Source organism: Eleginops maclovinus, chromosome 11 (assembly GCF_036324505.1).
Source record: "Eleginops maclovinus isolate JMC-PN-2008 ecotype Puerto Natales chromosome 11, JC_Emac_rtc_rv5, whole genome shotgun sequence".
Lineage (NCBI taxonomy): Eukaryota > Metazoa > Chordata > Actinopteri > Perciformes > Eleginopidae > Eleginops > Eleginops maclovinus.
Window position 1 is genome coordinate 2,844,001 of NC_086359.1, and position 26,885 is coordinate 2,870,885.

The 26,885-nt window shown below is 41.3% G+C and overlaps 1 protein-coding gene across 1 annotated transcript; it reads left to right on the top strand.

Moving 5' to 3' along the window:
* Positions 1 to 688: 688 nt before the first annotated feature.
* arhgef12b (Rho guanine nucleotide exchange factor (GEF) 12b) lies at positions 689 to 26,513 on the top strand. The gene is given in 39 exon segments (XM_063895054.1): positions 689 to 1,325; positions 8,793 to 8,884; positions 10,201 to 10,299; positions 10,435 to 10,484; positions 10,624 to 10,681; positions 11,969 to 12,162; positions 13,374 to 13,451; positions 13,719 to 13,835; positions 14,189 to 14,305; positions 14,639 to 14,746; positions 14,962 to 15,060; positions 15,213 to 15,323; positions 15,701 to 15,799; positions 15,892 to 15,934; positions 16,095 to 16,200; positions 16,354 to 16,491; positions 17,075 to 17,107; positions 17,387 to 17,501; positions 17,581 to 17,686; positions 18,475 to 18,711; positions 18,802 to 18,952; positions 19,057 to 19,217; positions 19,327 to 19,473; positions 20,382 to 20,467; positions 20,616 to 20,741; positions 21,285 to 21,399; positions 21,499 to 21,599; positions 21,962 to 22,039; positions 22,162 to 22,237; positions 22,346 to 22,513; positions 22,633 to 22,720; positions 22,812 to 22,895; positions 22,970 to 23,052; positions 23,676 to 23,981; positions 24,067 to 24,228; positions 24,438 to 24,579; positions 24,581 to 24,656; positions 25,169 to 25,235; positions 25,518 to 26,513. Coding segments are annotated over 39 exon segments (4,272 nt in total). The 5' UTR covers positions 689 to 1,293; the 3' UTR covers positions 25,541 to 26,513.
* The last annotated feature ends 372 nt before the right edge of the window (positions 26,514 to 26,885 follow it).

Consider the following 26,885-nt stretch of genomic DNA (forward strand, 5'->3'; position numbering starts at 1 on the left):
AATTGACTACAACATAGTGAATACTTTCTCAAATTCAAAAATTAAGGATACATTTATGAAGACATATCTGATCATAAAATGTAACTTTCGATTTCCACTGGGCGACTAAAAACAACATGACATCTCATACATGAGCTGTTTTTAGTTAAGAATACATGAAAAATAATGTCCATAATCAAAGGCTAATTTCACTTCAGGGTGATAGAAGGCCACCTCAGGACATTCTGATGTAAAGTTTCAAAATACAATCTCTTATATGAGCTTTTATTTCAAAATGTATTAATTGTGGTTTAGTAAATTAGTTGTATAAAACTGGAACTTCATTAATTATCACTTTCAGATGGTGTGTTTCTTTACACTTATACTGAAGTATAATGCAGATGAAAACATCATGATTTATTGTTGGGGCTAGTAGATTCTGCAAAGTAATCGTCAAAATAAATCTTGTGGACTAAAAAGTACGAAGTCTCCCATTGAAATACACTGAGGAACAGGTAGCTAAACCCTGAAGAACCCTTAATAAATGCACTTTCAGGGTTTAATTTTAAATGCAAACTAAAATAAAACCACAAATCGCTTTTAAATCTGACAGTTTTGCGAAGTCCTAGGAGTTCCTGAACGCATCAGGATGGAAGGTGGGTTTTTCTCCTCTTTTTTGACTCTTTTTTTTGGGGAGGGGGCACAAAGCATTTCCTTTTTCCATTTGAATCACACTTTGTAGCAAAAAAGAACTCAGACTCTCGTACAAATTAGGTGAGGATTAACTAACCTGGAGGAGGATGCTTCAAAAACTCTGTGGACTCTGGACCTTCATTTTGTATTTAGCAGCCAAAGTTTGACGCAATCTTCCCCGGGATAATAACCAGGAATAGTCCGCAGTGTCATCATCACCATGGAAGTATTTCATATGGAGAAATAGAGATATGCACAACTTTTACTTGGATGCAATGTGAGAATGTTTTGAAAACATTTAAAGAAACTTGTACAAAAAAAGTAACTTTTCCAGATGTCTCTGTCGATGCAGCTGTCTAATGAAACCCATTCACACCCCTAAAGAAAAAGTACTTTCTATATTTTGCAGCTTTGTGGATTTCTGGATTACTTTTTTTTCGCTTTGCATTGGGATTTTTCTTCAATTATATTAGAATAACGGGATTTTTAAAAACTCTGTAAGCTGTAAGTAGTCGAAGTTTCTAGAAATGGACGCACACCGAGGAGCCCAAATACAAATGTTTTAATAAATAACAGCCAGAAAATGTTATTTGGGTGAAGTCGTCGGAAAGGGAAGCCCCAATGAGTGGCACACAGTCAACACTCACTGACAGGTAGGATAAAGGCTATTTTCCTATCCCAAACTCATTATTTTCCTCAATACCTTTTGAACTCATCATATTGGCTCAAGATATATGACGTTTTTTTTATTTCGGTTTACGCATGAAAACACACCCAATTGCATCCCGCCAAGCTCCATTTAGGAAACCCTCAATTTAAGGTTATCCTGCTCGTTCGGAAACATGCATACTGTCAGAACTTAATGAACTATATTTTACCATGTGTTGCCTATGTTGGTTAATTGGGCAATCAAGTTATTAAAGAAAAAAGCCACATTTTCTTAAAAAGTGTAAATGAGTTTTTCTTTTAACGTCACAATTTAGTGCCAGAGGGCGGCTTCTGGGGTTTGTAAGCGTAAGGGAATATAATGTAAACCTTGAGTTTTACCTAATTTAATTGCTTTTAATCCACTGTATGAACGCCGAACTTAATATAAGGCGTTTATATTACAGATTCTCTCCTAAGTTATCTTCTAACTCCCATTAATAAGGTGTCAGACTGGGAGCAAGTTAAACTATGCACATTTATCATTGCAGTTCGTAACAGGATTCCCATTAAAAACTTAGACGGGGCTCAGTTAGTTTTCTCCTTTTTCCAGTTGCTGACAAGCACCTTATTTCCAGTCTTACTAGAATATCCATTTTACTTGTGGCCCATAGCATGATAGAGGTTTTCTACATATATGTTTGTTCAAATAACTCATTACATGCATGACAAGTGCACTAACTGAGTCTGAGAAAGCTTCCTCGTTGTGTTGCTTGATTGAAAGTGAACTGATTGAGTTACCAGTGTGTAAACATGTGCTTTTAATATTTATTTATACAGTGAAACAGTCCCACAGATTGGGTTCAGTGGACCATTATAAGATACCTCTATGTCACATGATGTTATATCTGATGGTCAGCACATTTGACAACACTGACGGCATGTTTCTACACCAGGATGCAGAACTGTAGACAAGTTAAATGTCATTGTAATCTGTGCATGTCAGTACGCATTGATTATATGATCACATGACTTCCTATTTATTGATCACAGATAAAAACACAGGCTGTTGTAAAGAATTTGGGCATTTTTCTCCTGTTTTATGGCAGAGAAATACGCCTGTGATGAAGCCTTGCTGCTCTTCAGTTTGTCGAAACTCTTCTTTAGGAATCTTATGAGGTGAATTGTTTTTTACTAATGTTAATGGTTGACTTTGAGCTATTCAGATCCCACCCCACATAAGTCACTTGTGTATTTTTACACTGGGTAATCAGGAGTTTCCTCTGAGGAAATGCCAAAACAAAGGCACACATGACTGCCTCGGAAAGTCAAACAAAGGCAGTTGATTTCTTGACCTTCAGCCTGCAGAGAAACTGAGCTGCTCCTCTGCTTTTTAGACTGGGCCTCTTTTTAGGGTCGATTTCTTCATGTTTCCATCACAAATCCCACATAAAGACCATATACAGTGAGACGGACTGGAAGTGGAAAGCATGACACATGCCACAGAAGGGACTTATAGGGAAAATGTAACCTGAAATGGATTTCACAGATAAACACACAGCTCTTTGCTGCTCAGGTTTACCTGTTAGATTTATTATGACATAGCTTATGACTGTTATATTTATCCTGTTTGATTAGGTGGGGGAAAGCATGTAATACATTATCATACGATGCAAAGTCCTGCTTTATACTTCTACTCCTCTACAATTTAGGGGAAGATTTGCTCATAAAAGGGGCCATATTTCTGCTTTTCCCTTTCCTGTAGTGTGTTATAAGACGAAGATAGAATTACTTTATTCATCCCAGACTGGGAAATCTTTGTGTTGCAGCAGCATAATGCACTACAAGTTATTGCAGTAAAAAATAAAAATAGGAAATAGACAATTCAAAAGTGTGAACATTAAGAAGAAATAGAAATAAACCAGTATTATGTGTATGCATATATATATATATATATATATATATATATATATATATATATATATATATATATATACACACACACAGTTGGACTATGAACATAAATAATCAGTCGGACAAGAAGACACACATGTATCGGTGTTTGCATGTAAAGGGTCTGCAAAGGCTAACATCCCTGTGTTCCGCCTCCATTTCACTCCTTTGATTACTTCCAGAACATAGTGACATCTCTATGTAACGCTCTAACTCCTATTGGCTATCGCTACAACACATTGTACGTAATAGGCTAAGGGGCGGGACAAGTGGTTGACCTATGACAACAGAGCCGGCCAGCTAACCAATCAGATCAGACTGGGCTGTGGTTTCAGACAGAGGGTGAAAAGAGGTGCTGCAGCACAGGCAGTATGAGAAACATAAAGAGCTTTTTGAATATTAAAGCATAGAGACATGTCCCAGGAGAGACACTACATACTGATATACACCTGAACATCAGCAGGAGAGGACTCTTTAAAGTAGAGACACTACATACTGATATACACCTGAACATCAGCAGGAGAGGACTCTTTAAAGTAGAGACTCTACATACTGATATACACCTGAACATCAGCAGGAGAGGACTCTTTAAAGTAGAGACACTACATACTGATATACACCTGAACATCAGCAGGAGAGGACTCTTTAAAGTAGAGACGCTACATACTGATATACACCTGAACATCAGCAGGAGAGGACTCTTTAAAGTAGAGACTCTACATACTGATATACACCTGAACATCAGCAGGAGAGGACTCTTTAAAGTAGAGACACTACATACTGATATACACCTGAACATCAGCAGGAGAGGACTCTTTAAAGTAGAGACGCTACATACTGATATACACCTGCACATCAGCAGGAGAGGACTCTTTAAAGTAGAGACTCTACATACTGATACACACCTGAACATCAGCAGGAGAGGACTCTTTAAAGTAGAGACTCTACATACTGATATACACCTGAACATCAGCAGGAGAGGACTCTTTAAAGTAGAGACTCTACATACTGATATACACCTGAACATCAGCAGGAGAGGACTCTTTAAAGTAGAGACGCTACATACTGATATACACCTGAACATCAGCAGGAGAGGACTCTTTAAAGTAGAGACGCTACATACTGATATACACCTGAACATCAGCAGGAGAGGACTCTTTAAAGTAGAGACACTACATACTGATATACACCTGAACATCAGCAGGAGAGGACTCTTTAAAGTAGAGACGCTACATACTGATAGACACCTGAACATCAGCAGGAGAGGACTCTTTAAAGTAGAGACACTACATACTGATATACACCTGAACATCAGCAGGAGAGGACTCTTTAAAGTAGAGACGCTACATACTGATATACACCTGAACATCAGCAGGAGAGGACTCTTTAAAGTAGAGACACTACATACTGATATACACCTGAACATCAGCAGGAGAGGACTCTTTAAAGTAGAGACGCTACATACTGATAGACACCTGAACATCAGCAGGAGAGGACTCTTTAAAGTAGAGACACTACATACTGATATACACCTGAACATCAGCAGGAGATATTTAGATCCAGTGATCGATGGTTAAGTCAGAACACTAACAATTGAATACTGTCTGTTATTTATGATAAACACAATTTATTGCTTTATTTACACGATTTTGGAATATTCCAGAAAATATACTCTGTGTTTAAAGCCTCGTTCTGCATTAACATGTATATAAAGTTTCCTTACTAACATTACTTTGAGTATTATTCTGAGTGATAGTCCCTGTCTCTGTGAGATTGAGCCGTCCCCCTGTCTCCTGAATGATGTTGAATTGCAAATTATTTCAGCAGCTCTTGCGTGTGCATGCATGGGTGCGCGTGTGCCATTTGTTTTGATTAGTGAAGCATGTGAAAAATGCATGCAGCTGGATGTTTCTCTCACGTTGCACATTTGGTGGAACGAGCACCTGGTGACCTTTAGACGGATTCCTCTGCTGGACTTCACCGTGTGGAGCATCGGGATCGGGATCCGATGTGTAACGAGTAAATCACACGCAGACACAAATGCATGTTAATATTTAGCATGGGTCTTCAACAGGGGGTCTTAAGGGTAACTGCAGGGGGTCTGCCAGGGTGTTGTTTTGACAGTTGTTGTTTTTCTTGCTTAAAAATGAATCACATGAATCCAAGATATGAGGGGAAAGCGGGTTTTGAAAAAGGGAAAAGTTTGAGGGTGATGTTCAGATTGCATGATCAACCTGATGCCAGCAGCCCGTGGACCGGCTCTGTTTCTCTTTGACACACATACACACACACACACACACACACACACACACACACACACACACACACACACACACACACACACACACACACACACACACACACACAGTTCTGCTGATCTGTGTGTTTCCCAGACCGCCAATCCTCCACCCTCTGCCCCCCCCCGCCGCCCACCCCTCGCTCTGACGGGAAGTGGTGACATCACTGTTAAACAATGCCTGTCGGGCCCTCGGTCCCCCGAGCCCCTCTGTGACACATCAGTGCAGGACGGACACCGATACAGCCCTCACATCCCCTACCGTCAGACACGTCTCGGTTTACTTTATTCTATGTCCTCTAAACCTCGGCCGTGTTTTTGGCTCAGTTTGTCTTTCTGGTAGCAGGAAAAAAACACTGGCTTCATGTGCATGAAACTGAATGTGGAACTTGCAGGAATGCAATTTAAAAAAGTCAAGAGAAAAGGGGTCAAGATATTTAAATGTGGTTCAAACTAAAAATCAAGTTTCCCTTTTTAACATATATTGAATTTATTTAGCATTTTCTTGCACTTCATTACAAGCTTTACCCAAACTGTAAAAGTGTTTGACTACTGCAGTCCCACAGCGCTGTTTCAATTCTAAGTAGTGTTGCAATCATTATGTAAGTTTCTGTGTTTCTTCAGAATCCAAAATTAACTTTATAACTTTTTTCGTCCCAGAGGAAACTGGGTTTTGTGACAGGATGAATTAAAAGATACATAGAATAAGTAAATACAAATAGGAAATGAAAGTTAGACTGTATGATAAAAAGACAAATGACTAAAATGCAGATAAAAAAATAAAATGAAATTCTGTAAGTTTGTGGAAAAAATCTAAATACCAAATTAAAGCGTCTTTTTATTTAACATTTTCAGCAAAAATCAAAACATTTTATCTGAAGAATCCATCAGCTTTTATTTACTCGTGTTGTGTTTCATGATATCGTTGTACATTTTTAATAAACATGAAGATGTAATGACTGCATGGAGTTTGAGCTTCTTCCTCTTTCCTCTCCCTCTCCCTCTCCAACCCTCTGGAGCCGAGCTCTGCCGTTATCATCCCGGAGGAATTGTCTGGCATTTTTGGCATTTGAGGCTCGAGTAGATTGCTGCATGTTTCTTTAGTTTGTTCCGCCTTTGGTTTCTAACCGTGCTGTAAGAAAGTCTGCAGAAATCAGCCAGCATGTTTCCCAGCCGCTAATGCAATGAGTGAGTGAATGATGCCTCCTTTTATCGTGGTGCCAGTAAACTTTCACATCGACGTGAACATTTCTCCTTCGGTGTTTGAGGATTGAGGAACTTCTTGACCTCTACTGGGTTCAAAGTTCTGTGCAGGACAACAGGAACATGCATTTAATGATACAGGGGCAGGACATAATGCTTAGCTGTTTGTTAATGTCATGGCTTCGGATTATATCCTGGAGGATTTATCAAAAAAAGCTTTGCACTCCACCAGAAAGGTTTTTTGTTTTGCTTTCGTTTGTTTGTTTATCTGTTTCTTAGCAAGACCACGAAATATCTGACCACCTGATTTACATGAAGCTTGGTGGAAAAGGTGTAGAAGGGGCCAAGATTTGAACCTGATACCATTTAAACTGGTTTGGCTTTAATTGAAGTAGTTCTTAAACTGGTTTGGCTAATTGGAAGCTAGGTTCCTGAAATGACCCCGAAGTACCACAGTGGCAGCCATGATAAGAGCTGTTTGAATTCTCCAGACGATAGGAAAGGAGCTTTGAAACTTCCTTTATAACCTCCTTTAGCTTAGGGAACACTGGACCTTACTTTAAGAGAGGAAAGGAGGAAATGCTGTCCCACAATGCCTTGCGGCCGCAACTTTTACCATGACCCAACAACCGACGTGTCCCTGCAGGATTCTTGCTTTTGAGTTGTTGTTTTTTTATAGCTAAATGCACTTTTGTGAGTCACTTTGAATCCAAACGTCAGCTAAATGTTACATCGATTACTCACCACACTGCTTGTGATTTGGAATCTTGTTTTGGGGCCCCTGGTCACCCAAAGAGAGGACTTAGCAGATGTAATCATCTCTTTTCTCACACCCATTAACCGTATCATTTCAGGGTCACACTGCAAATAAACCATAATCTATATTTCAAGGTGTCTCCATACGGCAGTTCATGCATGTGTCTTTAAATATTTGCAGCTGAATTCCTCCCTGTTATCCAGCACCCTGCTGCCACCCACTGAGAGGACGCAATCTGTCCCTGTCCCGCCTAGTCTTATCAGCTGCTGGTCTCCTGAAGTGGGGCCCTGCAGTCCCAGAGAAATACATGCTTCCCACCTTCCTACTCTTTTATCTGAAGCGAGTTCGCCCTCTTTCAGTCGGTGATTGTGACGACTGAGTTGTGTAATTTAACTCAGAACGTCGTCTGTCTCCTCTCAAAGACGCCCCCGTCGCCTCCTCCTCCTCCTCCTCCTTTTCTTTTTCCCACATTCAGGAAACTGGAGTCGAGCCAAGGAGCCGAGTCTCCGTTTCCGGGAATCTGTCCCACAAAGCCACAGTTTAGTAAGTTGGCTCTGACGTGGGGGGCCATTGTTAAAGAGCCCGGGGCCCCCCATTGTCCGAGGGAGGAACAGCAGCACAAACAAAACCTCCTCTTGCAGATCGAGGAGGAGCAGGAGGAGGAGGAGGAGGAGGAGGAGGAGGAGGGGGAGGAGGGGGAGGAGGAGGAGGAAGAGCAGGGGAACCTCTGTTATTAATACACAGTGGTCCAATGAGGTAGAGGCATATTACCCAAGTATTAATGCAGCTCTTCTTAATTTCCTCTTTCCTCTTTAAATACAAACATAGATATTCTCGGCTCTCGTAAAAGTATTGTAGTGTTCGAGGTTAACTGAATCTGAAATCAAGATGAAACAAAAAACACAGCCAAAATGATTCTAGATAGAAGCCTTTGTTAATCTTTGCAACAAGCTCCTCCGTGATGATCTGCTTGTTGTTCAAATATAAGTATTTTCTGAATTACATATTTTGAAGTCATTGTTTAGGAAACATGAACAGATGTGTGTCACTGAGAGGTGGAAAGAGTATAAACTGTGTTTCCCTCGTAAGAAAACCTCAAATATGAAAGACAGTCACTTGCATTTGTTCTGTGTTTCTCACATCTGTTTCTTGCAATTTTATTGAATACAAATACGATCCCAGAGATCTTCCAGCTGCAGCATGAAATGGTTTTATGTAAAACCATAAAAATAATTTGAGTCGACGGTTTGCTTCCCGTCTCTCTAGGACCCCGAGCATTCTCAACAAGGAGCCCACCGACAAGAAACCCAAGCATGAGAAATCCCCCGTCCCCCTCAAACATGAGTTTGATCCCACAGGTAAACACACACACACACACACACACACACACACACACACACACACACACACACACACACACACACACACACACACACACACACACACACACACACACACACATTTACATTTTCGTTTTATTTTAATTTTATTGACTTTTTTATTTTCTGTTTGTCTTTTTTTTTAACATCTCTCTAACCCCAAATTTGAACAAAAACATGACTTGACATAGCAGCACGTTTAACTCAGATTTCAGTTAAGCTGAAACTACAGAAAATTAATTGGCAGCAGCTTTAATGAAATTCATAAAAAACACAAATATCAGATTTCAAAATAAAAGCCCGTCTGCGAACTTGAACGATTTTCTTAACAGTAAGAAAATAAATACCAGCCGTGCTCTCTCAGTGTGTGGTACTTTACTCTGGATAAGGAAATTGTTGGAGAAGTGTTACTGGCCTCATTAAATGTACAGCTCTGAGAAAACTCCCAACATAATCACCATGTTTGGTTCTCTTCTGTACTCTCAGATAAAGTTAGTGAGTCTTCTCTCCGTTCATTTGCTTCAAACTCTAGGTATGACCCGTAGCCTCTCTCAGGCAGCGTAGTAAAGGTTGTTTCCTGGGTTTTTGGGCTGACATTAATCCTTCCTGCCCTTTCGCTCACCCTGGAGGCCAGAAGACGACCAATTATCCTCTCTGCTCCGAGAGATAAGTCTTTGAAGAGGGACAGAGAAACACTGGGTCACTAAACTTCCTCTGATGAGGGAAGATTGTCCCTGCAGATCCTGGAGAAGTTAGTAGAGGAGCATGTGGGCATTTACAGATGAAGGCACTGGGAACCGTTAGCTGTGGGGAGTAAAGCTGTCCATACAAACACATGGAGGGTCCGGTTATAAATATGAAAGTGTTTCTGGATCCCCTGCAGCTTCTAAAAGCCTCTTTAAGACTCACCTTTACAAGATGGCGCTTTATTGATGGCATTATTCTGTATTTTCTCTTGCTGTGTTTTAGACATTTTCCTGCAGGTTTTTGATGTAATTCTGTTTATGAAGGGTCGTTATTATTAGTATTATTAGTAGTAATACAGGTAGTGTTAGTAGAAAGGATCACAAACAGACAGTTAAAACATCTCTTTCTGGTGAGCGTTGTTTTTGTTGGAAAGAGTGCAGCTTCTATTTAAAACATTTTCTGCCTCTTGATTTTTCACTTCCTGTTTGGAGAGTTTTTCCCACGTTAAAAAGCATACCGTAAAACTGGATCATCTGCGTCACATGCAAAATCAAATGTATCATTTAGCGTATGATGTAATGCTGTGTGTGTGTGTGTGTGTGTGACAGGCCTCGTGCAGCGGTGTGTGATAATCCAGAGAGATGAGAATGGCTTCGGGTTGACTGTAAGCGGAGACAACCCTGTGTTTGTGCAGCTGGTGAAAGAAGGTAAGACACACACACACACACACACACACACACACACACACACACACACACACACACACACACACACACACACACACACACACACACACACACGCTTGCAGAAGCCTTGTTTCTTAATCGTCCTTTCTGTTACAGATGGAGCTGCGATGCGAGCCGGTGTTCAGACCGGAGACCGGATCATAAAGGTCTTTTACTTCTTACTTCCAGGAGCAGAAAATAAGCATTTAATTTATCTGAAAGTTCCAATGAAAATACATAAAACATCACGTTTTCCTTAAAGCAATAAAGCCAGCATCTCTCCCGATGCTTTTTGTTTCCTGACAGGTCAACGGGACCTTAGTCACTCATTCAAACCACATAGAGGTTGTGAAGCTGATCAAATGTAAGTCTGCTTTTTAATCTTCTCCCCGTCCTTACGGTTGATTTTTGTGGCTCATGGGAAGTATAATCTTACCCAGTTTCATACAAAGTACATGTCTTTTTTTAAACATATCCAAAACCTGGTGACAAATGTAATAATATTAAAACACCACGTTAAATATTGCAACACACATTTCAGTTGTTACACATTTATTTACACTTCATTTCTATTTCAGTCCATTCTAAAATTGACCAACTCTTACGCAATCCAATTAATCCCCGGGGATAAATAAAGTATTTCTGTTTCTGAGAATAGAGAAACATCTGACCAAATAAAAACAATGAAAGGAACAAAATAAAGAGGAGATGTGCAAGTCCTGCCCAAAACAGCAGCTGTGCATACAGGACACAAAAGCCCTTCGAAATCTCCTGAAATTAACTTTTATTTCCACAAGAAATGGAGGCAAGAACAGCTGAAGACTCAGAGTTTTTGGGGGCATGTTTCCCACTACAGTCAGCACAACTGGGATTCAATCGCTAAAGAAACTAAATGTGTCCGAGAGCAGTGAACAAGTTTAAAACTGAAATGATTGCTCATAATGTACAGTGTAATACTGGTATAATGCCAAAGTAAGTCGAGTATTTCACAGGTTATGCAGATTAATTATAGTCTGTATCGTTTATTATGTATTGATTAAAAGAACCTCGGAGTTACAAACAGTTAAACACTGAAAATAAGAAATACACTTAAATAGAAATATCTATGAAAACATAGAGATGTTAAATGAATATTGTGCTAACTGTACTTCAGTATTTACGGAAATGTAATATATAACAATGTGTAGATTACAAAAAATGAAGTAGTGCTTAATATTAAAAATAAATAAATGCTGGAAAACATTATTGCTCCAAATGTACAGAAGAATATGAGAATACTCGATCTGTCCCGCGGGGAATGATCTTTTCTACACCGTTGCTCAATTTGAGAATAAAATGAATGTAAATGAAATAAAATATCTGTAAAAACACGAGTTCAAAGAGTACAAACATACAATCGAATAAACATATTTAACTTGATTCAACATGTGCCTAAAGATACCAACGTAGAGTTCGTGTTGCCCAGGTGATGAAGTCCTCTCTGAGTACAGAAACTCCCCAGTGGAGGATTTTAATGGACTTTATATAGACAATAAACTGAGGGGAGTAAAGAGGAGCCAAACCCCCCCTCTGTGTTTTCTGAGGAGTTTTTTCATGAATCAGCGTTTTCCTCTCCCTCCTTCATTCCTCTCCCATGACTCCTCTCTGGCAGCGGGGTCCTATGTGGCCCTCACGGTGCTGGGGAGGCCTCCGGGGCTCCCTAACCTCCCCCTGGGGGAAGAGGAGAGGGAGGCAGGAGCAGAGGTCAGCCCGGCCTCTCCTCTCTCAGCGCCCCAGACTCCCGCAGTGCCGGGCGGGGGGGAGCGATGCAGCGTCCAGGAGGGCAACTCCTCCACCTCTGATGGGGTAAGGAAGGAGAAATAATGTGCCATGAGCGATATTTCTGTTTAGAAAGGATGAGGAAACATAGCACGAAACACTGCAGGGGTGCAGATATATGCTAAACCTCAATTATGTTAATAGCTTGGAGGTGCAGTTCTCTTCTTGGGTATAAATGAAAGGTTATATCTAAAGATCAAACATTCACAGTAACCTTTTATTGTTGTAAAATCAATTCAAACTCTCCAAAACCCATACACAATATTAGAAATCAGGTTTAATCACATGCATGCTAAACCACACAGGAGGAATAATGTACATTATGAGGTCTGAAGTAGATAATCACAAGCTAAGTTCATTTCCAGTGCAAACTCCTCTTCATCTGCACAGTTATCTATACTTCCTGGCGACAACTAGAGGAACTTAGGGAATAGGATGCATTTCCAATATACACTGTCACTTTTTTACATACACTTTCATATTACATGCACAATAATGCCACTACTCTACTACATACTGTATATTTAGAGGCGTTATTGCAAAAACTGAAACGGAAAAGCCAGCTGTAACCAGAATATATTAGATTCTTGCAGAGAAAGCACAGTTTGGGCTTTTTGGAGAAACACACTTTTCCAAATGCATGAAAAATCTGGGAAAGCAGTTTCTGACCCTAACCACGTGTACTTTATTACCTCTGTAAAAAGACTTTGAGCACCTGCAAAACGGCTTGTAAAATAAATGTATTGTTGTTGTTGTTATCATTTATGTAAGCAAGCCCCGATAACGTACTGTAAATGATACACTTTTTTTGTGGTGTTTTAGTAATTTTATGAAACACTTTGTCGTCCTGTGTTTCAAGAAATCAGCCACTTATCTGGCAGCTCGTTATTCTTTATCAGTCCCATTTGCTTCTGTCTATTTCCTGCCAAATATCACCAAAATGCTGCAGTGTTTCTGAACCTGTGAAACTAAAGCAGAAATACATGGCGCTCGTTGTTCCTTGTTGAAATGATCTTATCTCCTGAGCCTTTCTCTTGTGACTCTTGTCCTTAAATGGCTAAATTTACTGTATGATTAATTTCCACATTTCCCTTTTTACTTTCTGTCTCATCAGTATCACTTCTCTGTTTCCCCGTGTGAACCTCAAGCTCCGTTCAATCCCTGTGTGGGTGACCGGGGAATAATGATGTAATTATGTGTTTTTAAACTTATTTTTGGCTCATTATTTCCTCTCCTAGGGTGAGAATAAAACCAGGCACAGTGAGCGAGTCGACCTCCTGCAGAAGATGCTAACCAAGGAGCAGCAGGACCTGCAGGTGTGTGTGTGTGTGTGTGTGTGTGTGTGTGTGTGTGTGTGTGTGTGTGTGTGTGTGTGTGTGTGTGTGTGTGTGTGTGTGTGTGTGTGTGTGTGTGTGTGTGTGTGTGTGTGTGTGTGTGTGTGTGTGTGTGTGTGTGTGTGTGTGTGTGTGTGCGCTTTATAGCATTCATAGCTCTGTTTGATGTTTGCTCACTTTCTACCCTTATCAGCTCAGTCAAGGCTTCCATACTCTTTAAATCTAAGACTCGATGTGTGTGTGTTTCAGTTGAAGGAGGAGGAGTACAGCAGAAACCCTCGTCCTAAACTGCTGAAGGAGGTGCAGGAGGTGAAGAAGCACATCTCACTGCTGCAGGAGAGGCTCAGCAAAGCAGCTGCATCACAGGTCAGACATCTAGTATTACAATTCATTTAGCTGACCCGTTTATCTAAAGCAAGGTTTTTTACTTACATATGTATGTTCGTTACTCTCCTAAACCTCCTTCACCCATGCACTGATTCCCCTCTTTGTGGATGACATTTATCCTCTGATATATATATAGCTCAAACCACGTCATCACGTCCGCGGACTTTACCTCAACAGGATCTAGTTCTGCATTTCGACTCGCACCATTGTGTCTCTTGTTTATTTATATTTCTTGTTTTTGTCTTTAGTATATTGTGTATATTTTTTCAGATTTTCATTGCCAAGACCTTTTACAAATAAAAATAGAGTATGTGAATGTTTGATCTTTGCAGGACGGAGCCGTAGGGTGCAGGAACGGTGAGGTAGAGGAGGGGGACGCTGGGACTCAGAACAGCCCGTCCTCTCCTGGGGACAGCAGGACCGACGGACCCTCCCCGAACAACCACTCTGTGAGTATGATGACAGTGTGATTTGAAAGAGGAACGTCTTTACGATAATATAACAATATTCTATAAGAGTATGAATGATCTCATGTAACAACAGGAAGTCTGAAGCTCTGCTCCTTCTACACATGGAGGTGAAATGGTCCTTTTCCATCTGGGGGTTTTCCAGCTTCAGCACCAGACTAAACAATCAATTAAGTGTGTGTGTGTGTGTGTGTGTGTGTGTGTGTGTGTGTGTGTGTGTGTGTGTGTGTGTGTGTGTGTGTGTGTGTGTGTGTGTGTGTGTGTGTGTGTGTGTGTGTGTGTGTGTGTGTGTGTGTGTGTGTGTGTGTGTGTTAGATGCACAGCAGCCCCCTGATGCAGACGCCCTGTCAGAGCCCAGATATCAGCCGACGGGACTTTCAAGATTTCCGCCCGGCGACTGAAACAGAGGACACTCCTTACGCAGTAATGAGACAAAAACACTAAAAAAGTTGTTGTTTTTATTCCTAATGTTTCCTCCTTTGACACCTGAGTTTCCCCACAGGGGTTTATGCAGAAAATAAACACACAGTTCAATCCATAACTTTTCCTTCTGTTACTCCAGACACAGTCCTCAAAGGCTGAGTTTGGACTCACGCTGTTCATCGATTTATCAAACAGTCAATTTTTTTCTCACTCAGGATTTCAGTGCCCAGTGCATTGTGGGAAACCCTCCCTTCCTCCCCCACCCGCAGATCATCGGAGCAGAAGACGACTACTTTGACTCTCAGCAGGAGCAGGTACCTCCAAAACATCTCTAAGCAACCAGAAGTTGATTGGATTGCATCTATAACAACCTTTGAAAAGATGATCGGGACTTTAGGCATTATTTAATGACGCTAACGTGGATTTTCAGGAGCGTTTCTGGTTTTTACGTCTCTATGTATTTCAGATTAATGGAGTCTGCAGCTGCTTCCAGAGTTTAGAGGCTCTGAAGTGTCGGCCGGCTCACCTCGCAGTTTTCCTCCATCATGTGGTGTCGCAGTTTGACCCTGCACCTCTGGTAAACACACACACACACACACACACACACACACACACACACACACACACACACACACACACACACACACACACACACACACACACACACACACACACACACACACACACCTCTACTTTTTGATTTATTGTTACAGTGAAACAATCTAAGCAGGATGAAAGCTGCCCAAATTAAAAATGAATAAATAAATCAATTACTTAATGAATAAATGTCATTATGTGCAAAATGAAAGTGTGCCGAGGCTTTTCTAATGATATAATGAGCGTTGTTCATGTTTTGACCGAGGCTTAGACAACATGAGCTTCCACTTATATTCTCAACGAGAGTTTAAACTTTAAATGAAAGTCTTTTAAAGCTGCTTCTCTTCCCTCTGTTAGTTCTGTTATCTCTACGCCGACATGCACAGACAGACCAGCTCCAAAGAGAGCCGGCGCTTCTTCATCGAGTTCCACTCCCTCTTCATGGATCGAACAGCGGTACGCTTTCTTTCTCTTTCACCACACGACTGACTATTTAGCATTTTTGTTTATGCAACTCTCATTTGTTTCCCTGTTGTTGTTTTTCTCAGAATCTTAAAGTACCAGTGCCTGATACACTTGCATCTGAACTGGGTAAGTGACGGAGAGATGTTTTGCAGATTTGAAATGCCACGATGCTTTATTAATGAGTGAGAATCCCAGCAGAGTTTCCTGAATGCATGCAGGTCATTTGTAATACTCTCTCTTAGAGCTGGGATACTATAATGTTGTTGGTGTGTGTGTTTCTCTGCAGAGAAGCGCAGGCTGGAGTTAATCCCCGAGGATCTGTGCAAACAATACACTCAGCTGCTGCAGGACTCACTGCTGCCGGACCTGCACAAGAACCTGGAGGACTTCAGGTAAAACACACACACCTGCTCAACCAATACAGAGTGGAGGAAGTAAAAAAAATACCAGGCTTTGTAAAATATATAGTTAAAAAGGACCAAGAATCGATTAAAAAGTCTATTTATGACAGAAATGTGTGTGTGTGTGTGTGTGTGTGTGTGCAGACAGAAGCGCAGCATGGGTCTAACTCTGGCTGAAGACGAGCTGTCGAAGCTGGACTCGGAGGGAGGAAAAGACCCGCAGAATCTGGAGAGGGAATGTTCCTGCGCTGAACACATACTGTCCAAGATAGAGGACATCCTGTGAGTCCACCACACACACACACACACACACACACACACACACACACACACACACACACACACACACACACACACACACACACACACACACACACACACACACACACACACACACACACACACACACTCCAGTGTATTCACACAAATGCTGCATTGATTTGGAGTCACTGGCTCTCATTATACGGAAGCTATTGAAGAGAAATCTGGAATCTATGCTAATTTGACAATAGAAATATTCATATTAAGTAGATAATTGCACAATAACGCAATAAAAAGGCGTGTGTCCTACTTTTCCAGCGCGGTCATACAGTGCTGCATTGATTTGGAGGACCCTGGGTCACATGGCATGGCGGCTTTTGCACTGAAATGAGACGTTTTAATCAAGAAACTGCAGATTTGTTCAGAGAAATATTCATATAAAATAGAAAAAGCAATACAATTCCATGAAACCAGGTGCATCCTATTTGTACAGGGTAGAAGTACAATGCTGCTTTGATTTAGATTAGATTTAGTCAGCAACAACAAATCAAGCCTTTTCAATAAATATGATGTGTGTTTGCTAACCCTGAGCTTCCTGTTGCAGGTTGCCGTCACAGCCCACAGAAGAGGAGAAGTGGTGAGAAGAAACAGAGTTTTTTGACATCATTAACCAATAATTACTCATTACCCAAAAGTCTCTTGCATTAACGTTGCACATATCCAGAAGCGGATAACAATCTGATTCTAAGTGGCCTTAAAAGGTCTTAAAGGTGATGTGCCTCCAGCTGCAGTAACCCTGTTGTATAGAGGGTCTTCCTAGTGTTTATTTTATGCATTACTTTCACTAGATGTGTGTTTTTGCACCATGAAATCTGCAAATGACACACAGTAAACAACAATATTCTTCCATCTGCAGCCAAACGATGCAGTACGTGATGCTCACCTACATGAAGCACCTCGGGGTGAAAGTGAAGGAGCCTCGAGGCCTCGAACACAAACGAGCTCGCATCAACTTCCTGCCCAAGATCAAGGTCCGACCGCGCGTCACAGAACCACGATGAGCTGTTTAACCTCACACTTCGTTAACATCGTTTCATTTCTATCAAGCAGAAGAGTATAAAGCCAGAGAAGGAGGGAGAGGAGAAAGTGAAGAAGCCTCGGTTTCCCAACATCCTCGGCCCGCCTCGACGTCTGAGCCGAGTGGACTCCACTTCAGGTGAGAGGGAAACAGAGAAGATGATTTATTATATAGCACACAACCCACTGTGCTGAAGGCTCTGATGGTAAAAGGCGGCCATTGTAGGGTCGAACATATCAAATACAGAGTCCATGGGTAAGAATACTTTTGGAGATCTTTTTTAATATTTGCTGACATTATACAGTCCCAAATTTATGAGGAAAAAAACAAAAACAGATGTGGCTTCACTTTGATTTAAAACTATTGGATAATTAACAAAAATCTCATCAATTTGTAAGTTTTAACATTTTTCATTTCACAGAATATCTGGTATTTCTTCTCTTAATGCACTTCTTTAGGAGACTTTGAGTTTTTCGGACAACATTAACCCTCTGCCTAGTCTCTTTTTTTATTACGATGGCCGTACAAAAAGGTAGAAAATGTGTGAGTGAGGCAAAAAGTAAGTGAGTAAAATCCTACGTGCACAAAAATGCTGGTTTAAATCAATCAAAGCTAAAGAAAGTGTTTGGGAGTGTGCGTGCGTAGAGAATATCAGAGTCTGTGAATGCTGTGGATTTTGAAATGTTCTTGCCATATGTTTCTCTACAAAGATTGAAGTAAAAACAGACAAGGAAAAAACAACACAACAGGAGCAGTAGTGTGAGGACTGATTCTGTTCATGCCAACAGGTAAACCACTGGGTCGTTCCTCTTTCATCTGTGGTGCAACTGGGACCAGTTCCCTAACCACAGGAGTAATAAAGAGACGCAGGGTTCAATGTTTCCATCTCTGTCTTTATCCAACTGAAGATGTGTGTTTTCCTGCAGTGGGTAAAGCCGTGGAGATGAATAAGCAGCGTCCCCCGAAGCCTCTCCCCCCGCCGGCCTCCATCCTCCCCGAACAGCCGGACTCCCCCGCCTCCGGCTCTGCTCGCAGTCGTGGAAATCTGCAGAGCGACGCGTCGGACGCCGGCACGCAATCTTCCCCCTCCAACATCACCTTCCCGACGCACAGCTCCCCCCCCGGCCACGCCTCAGACACCAGCGGACACGACTCTGACTCCAGTAAGACCCCCCCCCCCCCCTGTTCCTCGCAGGTTGCAAGTAGACCCTCCTGTTGTGCAAAGGTCGGATCTGACCAGTTTTTCTCCACAGACAGTTCTCCGTTCTGCCTCCAGAATCGACCCGGTGATGCTCTTCATCCGTTCGAGCATCAGGACGGCGTCAGCAGCCCGACCGGATCTCAGTTTGACTTCAGCCCCTCCAACATGGAGCACCTGCATGAGGAGGAGCAGGACCCCTTCAGGTAACACACTACAGGGTGAAGGGTCTGCTAACCCAGAGATCAGGTCTTCTGCTTTTGCTTCTTCAGTCTTAAGTTTTTTTAATGTTGCATCTCTCCCGCTGCAGGTTGGAGGTTCATTGTCCGGTGTCCTCAGACGTCCAGAGTGAGGACGATCAGGGGGAGAGGGAGAGCGAGGCCCCCCCTCTGAACTGGCAGAGCCTCGTCAGCAGAGGAGTCCTGGAGAGCCTCACCCCGCAGGAGATCAAGCGACAGGAAGTCATTAACGGTGAGACACGTTCACCAACATCACACCTGTCTTTCTTCCTGACTGTAAGAGCTTTGCATTACAGTAAAGTGACGTCACCCCCCCACCCCCACCCCCATCCCTCCCTCAGAGCTGTTCTACACGGAGCGAGCTCACCTGCGCATGCTGAAGGTGTTGGACTGCGTGTTCCACCAGAGGCTCAGCCGAGACGCCATCCTCCCCCCGGACGACATCAAACACATCTTCGTTAACCTGGAGGAGATCATCCAGCTGCACGGTAACACGCACGCACACATGCACACATCGTATAGCCTGCATGCACAGAGGAAAGAGCACGAATTACAGAACCCCTTTACCATATTTATTTGCAGACGTTTGCAGCATGTTGGCGTTTTTCCCCCAGAATGTGATACCACTTTACAATAAGACTACCTTTATTAAGGATTCATAAAGGGTTCATAATTAGGTTGTAAACCCTTTATTAACCATTAAGAAGCATTTATAAACCAGTTCTAACATAGTTTTCATACATCAACACAGGCTCACTATTTGGCAAGAGGACTAAGCCTTATATTGGCTACCTAGCTTCCTCCCTGTTCTTCATCAGCCAGCATCCTTGGTATCTGTTGTTCACTGAGTTGATCCCCCCACCATCCATCTTGATGTTTCTGGGCATCTCTTAAGCTAAGTAGCCAATATAAGGCTTAGTAGTACAGATAAATGTGGGCTCACTATTTGGCAAGCCAACGGTCACAGTTGCCCTGTTTATCTCTTGTCTTATAAAAGCTTGTTAATGATTTATAAAGTGTTCACAATCTAATAAATAACCTAATTATAAACCCTTTCTGAATCATTTATAAGAGTAGTCTTATTGTAAAGTGTTTCCCAGATTTCTTCCTGTATTTTATGGAACTCTTCAATAATGCATGCTTCAAATAAATCCTGATATTTGTCTCCTATTGCAAGTTGAAGGGTGTTTTGCTCCATCCTTTTTAAAGATCATACTAATGTTGATACTGGGGGGTATTAAAGCTCCAAAAAGGTGCATGGGTGCAATGAGAAAAAGAGGTGTTATGATTGGATTCATTCATTATTTTATTACTGAAAAACAGAAGCACTGCAGCAGAGCAGTCATCCGAATTTTCAGCAACTTGTTCCTCAGAGCGTCTTCTCTTTGCTCCACAGTTTCCATCACAGAGCAGATGACGGCCATCAGGAAGAGGAGCGAGACGTCGGTGATCGGGCAGATCGCTGACGATCTCCTCGCCTGGGTGAGAGCATTTAAGATTCCTGCAGGAGTCAGAGTGTCATAAACATCTATACGATCCAAAGGCAAGAGGGTAATGGATATCGGTGTTTCACTAAATACCTCGAGGATAGTTGTGAAATCTGGAGGTTTGTTTGTGTGTTTCGTTCCAGTTCAGCGGGGAGGAAGAGGAGAAGATAAGGCTCGCTGTGGGAACTTTCTGCAGCAACCAGCCGTCGGCTCTGGAGCTCATCAAGAGCCGCAAGAAGAAGGACCAGAAGTTCACTCTGTTCATGCGGGTCAGCAGGAATAATACAAGAAACACATCCAGTTTTATTTAGGGGGAAATAAATAGCACATCATTAAGTAAAGATCAGAGGCAGGCTCACTCAGACTTGGTGTAGTGAATGGGTTTTAATTAAGAGAAATTTGCTTTTTTCCATCTTTTTATAGATATTTTATTCTTCCATTCATAAAAAGTCACTTTCACCTTCAAATATGTTTTGTTTGCATTATACAAACAGCAAATTGTTGATTTAATGCTGATGTTAATGTTTAATTTAACATATATAATTATTTTATTATTTACAGATATAAAAGTTTAAGCATTTTGAGATTCGGACATCAGCGAAAAATGTGTAAATTAAAATAAAAAAAAGGAAAAATTAAACAAAAATGAAGGAAATAAATAATGAAATTAAATTAAATTGACAAAGAAAAAATAAGTTATAGGTAATAAATAAAGAATACAAAAAATACATTTAATATAGAATGAGAAAAATATTTAGATTTTATAAAACACCTTTTTTACTATTCTATTTCATATCTTTATATTATTTCAGAAGGCAGAGAGTAACCGTCGGTGCCGCCGGCTGCAGCTGAAGGACATCATCCCCGTGGAGATGCAGAGAGTCACCAAGTACCCTCTGCTGCTGGAGAACATCGCCAAGTACACAGGTAAGAATGCCCACCTGTCCCCAAAGACTGCAGGTATCTTTAAATCATCATGCTGTGACATGTGGAGGATTTACCAGAGCTTTGTTCATCCCTCCACAGGAGACGGGGAGGAGAGGGAAAAGGTGAAGAAAGCCGGCGAGTGTTGCAAAAAGATCCTGAACCACGTCAACCAGGCTGTGAAGGAGGCGGAGAACAAACAGGTACGCACTTCAGTGTCAAATATACACTCTGTTCGGGGGTTTGAAATATTCTTAATTTTATATACATATTTATATATTGAGTGAAACCTATCCTTTTCTGAAAATTAATGAAGTAATTAACCTAATTTCATGAAGTCTGTTGTTAACTTGTTATTCAAAGTCCTCCTTTTTTAACCTCCTTTTATTTACATCCTTTAATTCTTAGATTTTTGCAAACTAAAATGGAGCGTTTTTGTACAGTTTTTATTATCTTTAAACTACATCTTAGTCGCGTCACTGTTTGGGATTAACCTTCTGTCTTGTTATGGTAAAAAAAAAGGTTTTGAAGAACACTAGTTTGAAAAGTATTCTGCTCTCAACAGAGGCTGGAGGATTACCAGAGGAGGTTGGACCTCTCGTCTCTCAAACCCAGTGAAAACCCCGTGATCCTGGAGCTGAGGGTGAGAGTCCTCGTCTCTGACTTGAGACCTAACGACGCTTGAGACAATTTCAAATGCATTGGAGTCCCTTTTATTGTACACGACCAATATGTTGTCATGAATAGTGTTTGTTTGTGCTGCAGAGCCTGGACCTGACCAAGAGGAAGATGGTGCACGAAGGGCCGCTCTCCTGGAAAGTCAACAAAGACAAGACCATAGGTACAAACACACATCAGTAGAATAACATCTCACTACAAACACACTATTAACCAGCCACCAGTTTATGAGTGGAGAGGAGGGATCATATACTGTGCTGATCCCTTTCAGAGCTGTACACGCTGCTGCTGGAGGACATCCTGGTGCTGCTGCAGAAACAGGACGAGCGCCTGGTTCTCAAATTTCACGGCAAGAACCCGACCAGCGCCGCCGACACCAAGAACATCTTCAGCCCCGTCATCAAACTCAACACCGTGCTGGTGCGGCCCGTCGCCACTGGTGAGAAAACACAATGATGCTTATATGTGAAACTTCAGGTCACTCTAGTATTATTGTACGCCTAGTTTCATCTGTGACTTATTATTTCTGTGGTAGCTTATCTTCGCTTTCTTCCTCAGACAACAAGTCCTTCTTCGTCCTGTCCATGTCTGAGAACGGAGCTCAGATCTACAAGCTGAGGGCGCACACGGTGTTCGATCAGAGAGCGTAAGTCTCACACACACATCTTTCTTTAATGACATTTGTAAGAAGTCGATAGCCCAGTACGGTCATTCTTAAGTTCCCGTTCCTCCTGCAGGTGGCAGTGTCTGATCACACAGAGTGCAGAGGCCATGAAGGCCAAACTTCAAGGAGACGCCATCACTCCTGCAGCTCAGTCTGAGTGAGTCCAATATCTATAGACACCGACTCACTGGTTTATACTTCTGTCCTGTTTCTAAAGTAAGTGTGTTTCAGAGCTGAGCAGGAGGCCATAGAGATCATCAAAGAAGAAGCGAGTAAAGACCCGGACAGCACGAGTGAAGGCGTCCATTCTGCAGGTACCAGAGCTGTGGAGGAATGAAGTATCTGAAGTGTTAAACATGTAGTATATTAATCAACACATAAACAACTATTTGATCGTTGTTTAGTTAATGTATATCGAACAAATGTCCGTCATTCACTGGTCCCTTTTTTAAAAGAGCATTTAACTCCTGACTTAAACTCAGAACTCAAACACAGTTCTTGCATTTGGCCCTTATCCTCTTCCGTAGTTTCCAACTTCAGATTTATCCATAAATATTTGAATTATATTTATTATGTGAGAATTTGTATTTTATATAATCTGTGAGGATTTAACTTTTATAATCAATGAGGATTTCAATTGATTTAATGCCTTATATATTCCATTTCTTTGTATTCTAAATATGAGGATGGATATTTACTTGCAGCATTTTTATTTGTATTAATCCGTAAGCATTATTCTTTTATTCAATTCTGTGATTCTTTTTATTTTACTTAATTATTAATATCTCAGTTTTTATTTTATTTATTCTATAATGATTTAGGTTAGGATTTTCCTTTCTTTATTCTGCGAGTATTTGTTGAATCCAGTTTAATTTAGTATATCCCCCCCCCCCCACCCCCACCTCACCCTCTGGATCCAAATCTCCTCTCCTCCCAGATAAAGATGCCGCTTCTTCTCCAGACGTCCAACCTGCTCCGAGTCTGAACCCGTTCGATGGCATGAAGTCAGAAGACGAGGAGGAGGAGCTGCTGGGGGAGGACCGACGCCTGGAAGATAATGAAGATGGTGAAATAGAGGAGGAAGAGGAGGTGGATGAAGCAGAGCTGGAGGCTTTCCTGGACGGACAGCTAGAGGACGGGCCTCCCTTCCTGCAGGAGGAACATCAGGACGTCTCTGCTGAAAACCAGGAGCCGGACGTCTTCGTCTCTGCGTCCTCTAAAGGAGAAGAAGCTCTCAGGACATGTGAGTGACAGATGAAAGGGTCAGGGGACACACATTAAAACACGGTACTCTCTCCAGAGGTGAACACATGTTCCTGTGTTTGCAGTGGCCATGCTGAAGCAGGCTCTCTTCAACCACATGATGAGCCGAGAGGAGGAGAAAGAGGAGAAAGAGGAGGCTCAGGATCAGAGTGTTTCTCTGCCCGGGAGCCCTGAGGGGCCCCATGAGAGCCGAGGGTCTCCAGCATCACAGAAAGAGAACGGTGACGGTGAGGGATCGTCAGACCGAGTGCTTTTACTCCAGCACTGTCAGAACTAAACTTAGCTCGACTTCATTCAGAGGGAATTTTGTCTCTTCGTTGTACTGAAGTATTATTTAGTTTCTTGGACTTTCTTTGAGTGGTTCCGTTTTATGCTACTTTATGCTAACAGTTTTATTTCTAACTTAAATAAACTTTAAAACTTCTTCTCCCCTCAGGTGGTTTCGTGGTTCTGGATTTCGGTGGCGGCTTGGAGGAGAGCAGCACTGATGATGACGGAGGAGGAGGAGGAGGTGGAGGAGGAGGAGGAGGAGATGTTGGCATCGACATGAGGAAGCTGCTCTCCTCTTCCTCTCAGGCAGGGCGGAGGACCGAACCTCAGCCGACAGCTGATGACCCACCTGCGCCTCCTGCAGGCCGACTTGCAGTATCTGAAGGTACTGCTCACTTCACACAGACACACACACACAGACACACACACACACACACACACACACACACACACACACACACACACACACACACACACACAGACACACAGACACACACTGTGGTGCCAAAAAAGCCCCAAAATGTGTTTTTTTCTGTGTTTACCAGAATTTTTAAAACAAGGATTTCTTGGGAATTATTTTTAAAATGTGTCTTGTTTTCCTTTTCAAAAACCTGCTGGATATTTTTTACTTTTTAAATGTTCCAAACCGTATTTTTCGCAATTTCTTTTATTGTAAGAAATCTATTTGATCAACAGTATGGTCTCAGCTGGGCTTTACTTTCACGTAAATAAGAATAAAGCATGTTGATAACATCAAGACGAGGAGAAAGAAGTGTCACAGCGACTGATAGAAAGTGCTTGCTGATGCCAAAGCCAGAAGTTTAAATCCCTAATTCCCACTAAATAATCCTATTTCTTTACATTCATGATGTTGTTTTGTTGTTTACTTGTTTACAGGAGGTGGAGATGAAGTACAACGAGCTGCAAACAACACCCAGCGCCACAGGTGCTGACGAAAACCACGGTGTGTGTCTCTCATTCCTCTACGTTACAGTTTAAAATGTAATCTTTGAGGATTTTAAATTATTGAAAGTAGTATTTTTGATCTGATTGAGTTATCATCATTTATATTTTTATGGAATAAGTGATGTTTTATTTAAAGAAATACTTGCTTCTATTAAGTAGAATCTTGCCACTAGTAGTTTTAATGACGCTACATGTCTTGTTTAAATACAATAACTCCTTTCAAACGGAGCCTCTGGAAAAAGCAAATCTCAAACGCTTTTTTATTTTGTTCTACTTTCAGATTCTTCTCCCTCATTCGTGTGAGTTTCAAGCCACTCCAGGATTTCCACCTGATGATTTTTGGACTCTTTAACACTGGTTTCGCACAAAAACGGAGGCTTAATATCCGCTGTCCCACTTCAGTGGAAGACATGATCATCGTTATAGGGAACTATTCACTATAAACTCGAAACCCTCCCGAGGAGAGACTCTGTGGAGACACCCGAGGACAATTTGCAGTATATTATTAATCAACTATATAAATGATCTTAAACACTGGAGAAAGTCGAGTGTGGAGGCACACAGAAGGATGCACAGCAGAGATTTAGAAAACTTTAAGGAGTGAAAAGAGAAAACGGATCATGAAGGTAATGTTGGGTTCAGGACTCACTGCTGTACGCTTGATTCTGCAATGAGGATATTAGAGACCAACCTCTAATGTACATATTCTAACGGCACAACACGTAATAAAACACGCTTAAAAATGGACCTCCTTTCTTTGGAGTGATGCTGCATTATGGCTATTTTACGTAAGCAATAATTCATGAAAAACCCTTAATCTTCCGATATTAAAGTCCCACATTTCCCCGAAAAGATGAAGGTTTAAAAAAAAAAATGACTTAAGAAACTTTGTATAAAAAATACAAATATTAGTTTTTTTGGCGTAAATTTGAATTCTTTTTTTGTAAATATAAGACTTTAATCCCCTCCCCTTTCAGAATACTCTCCTGCTCTTCATGCTTCATATTTCTTTACTTAAATGCCGCTGATATGCTGTCATATACCTGACATTTCAGTGAAAATGAACTCATTTGGTAACACTAAAGCCTTCTACATTTGCAGTAATGTTTGTTTACCTGGTTTGAATGTCTGAGTAAATATTACACATGAAATGCTGTTCATAACTTACCATTAAGTCCCACATTTTAATTTCCTGTAGCAGTTGAATGTAGTTTAACATAGCAAATACATCGCTGCCGCTTCATTACCAATAAAACAAAGCAGATGTAAAAACAGACCCTTTTCCCCATATTTGTGTGCTAAAAATTGAAATGTAGCATGGCTGTATTTTGGCCATTTAATTTAAAGAATATTTGCGGAGGAGTGAAGGTGGCCATATTCAACAAAACAAAAATTAAAGTTGTATATTTACTTAAAAGGTGAAGAGTTTTAACCGTCTTTCTCATGTTCTTATTATTTCATTTGTGGGAGATGAAAACTCGAAACGTTCTTCCATGTTATATTAAATTAATGTTTGTTCTTATTTATAAGACTGGGTAGTTGTTCTCTTCAAATGGGAAAGAAAAGGACAAATGATTCTCCCAATAAAGACAAATGGAAAGGAACTAAATCAGAAAGCTGGAAAATGGTAAAAAAAACAACAACAAGG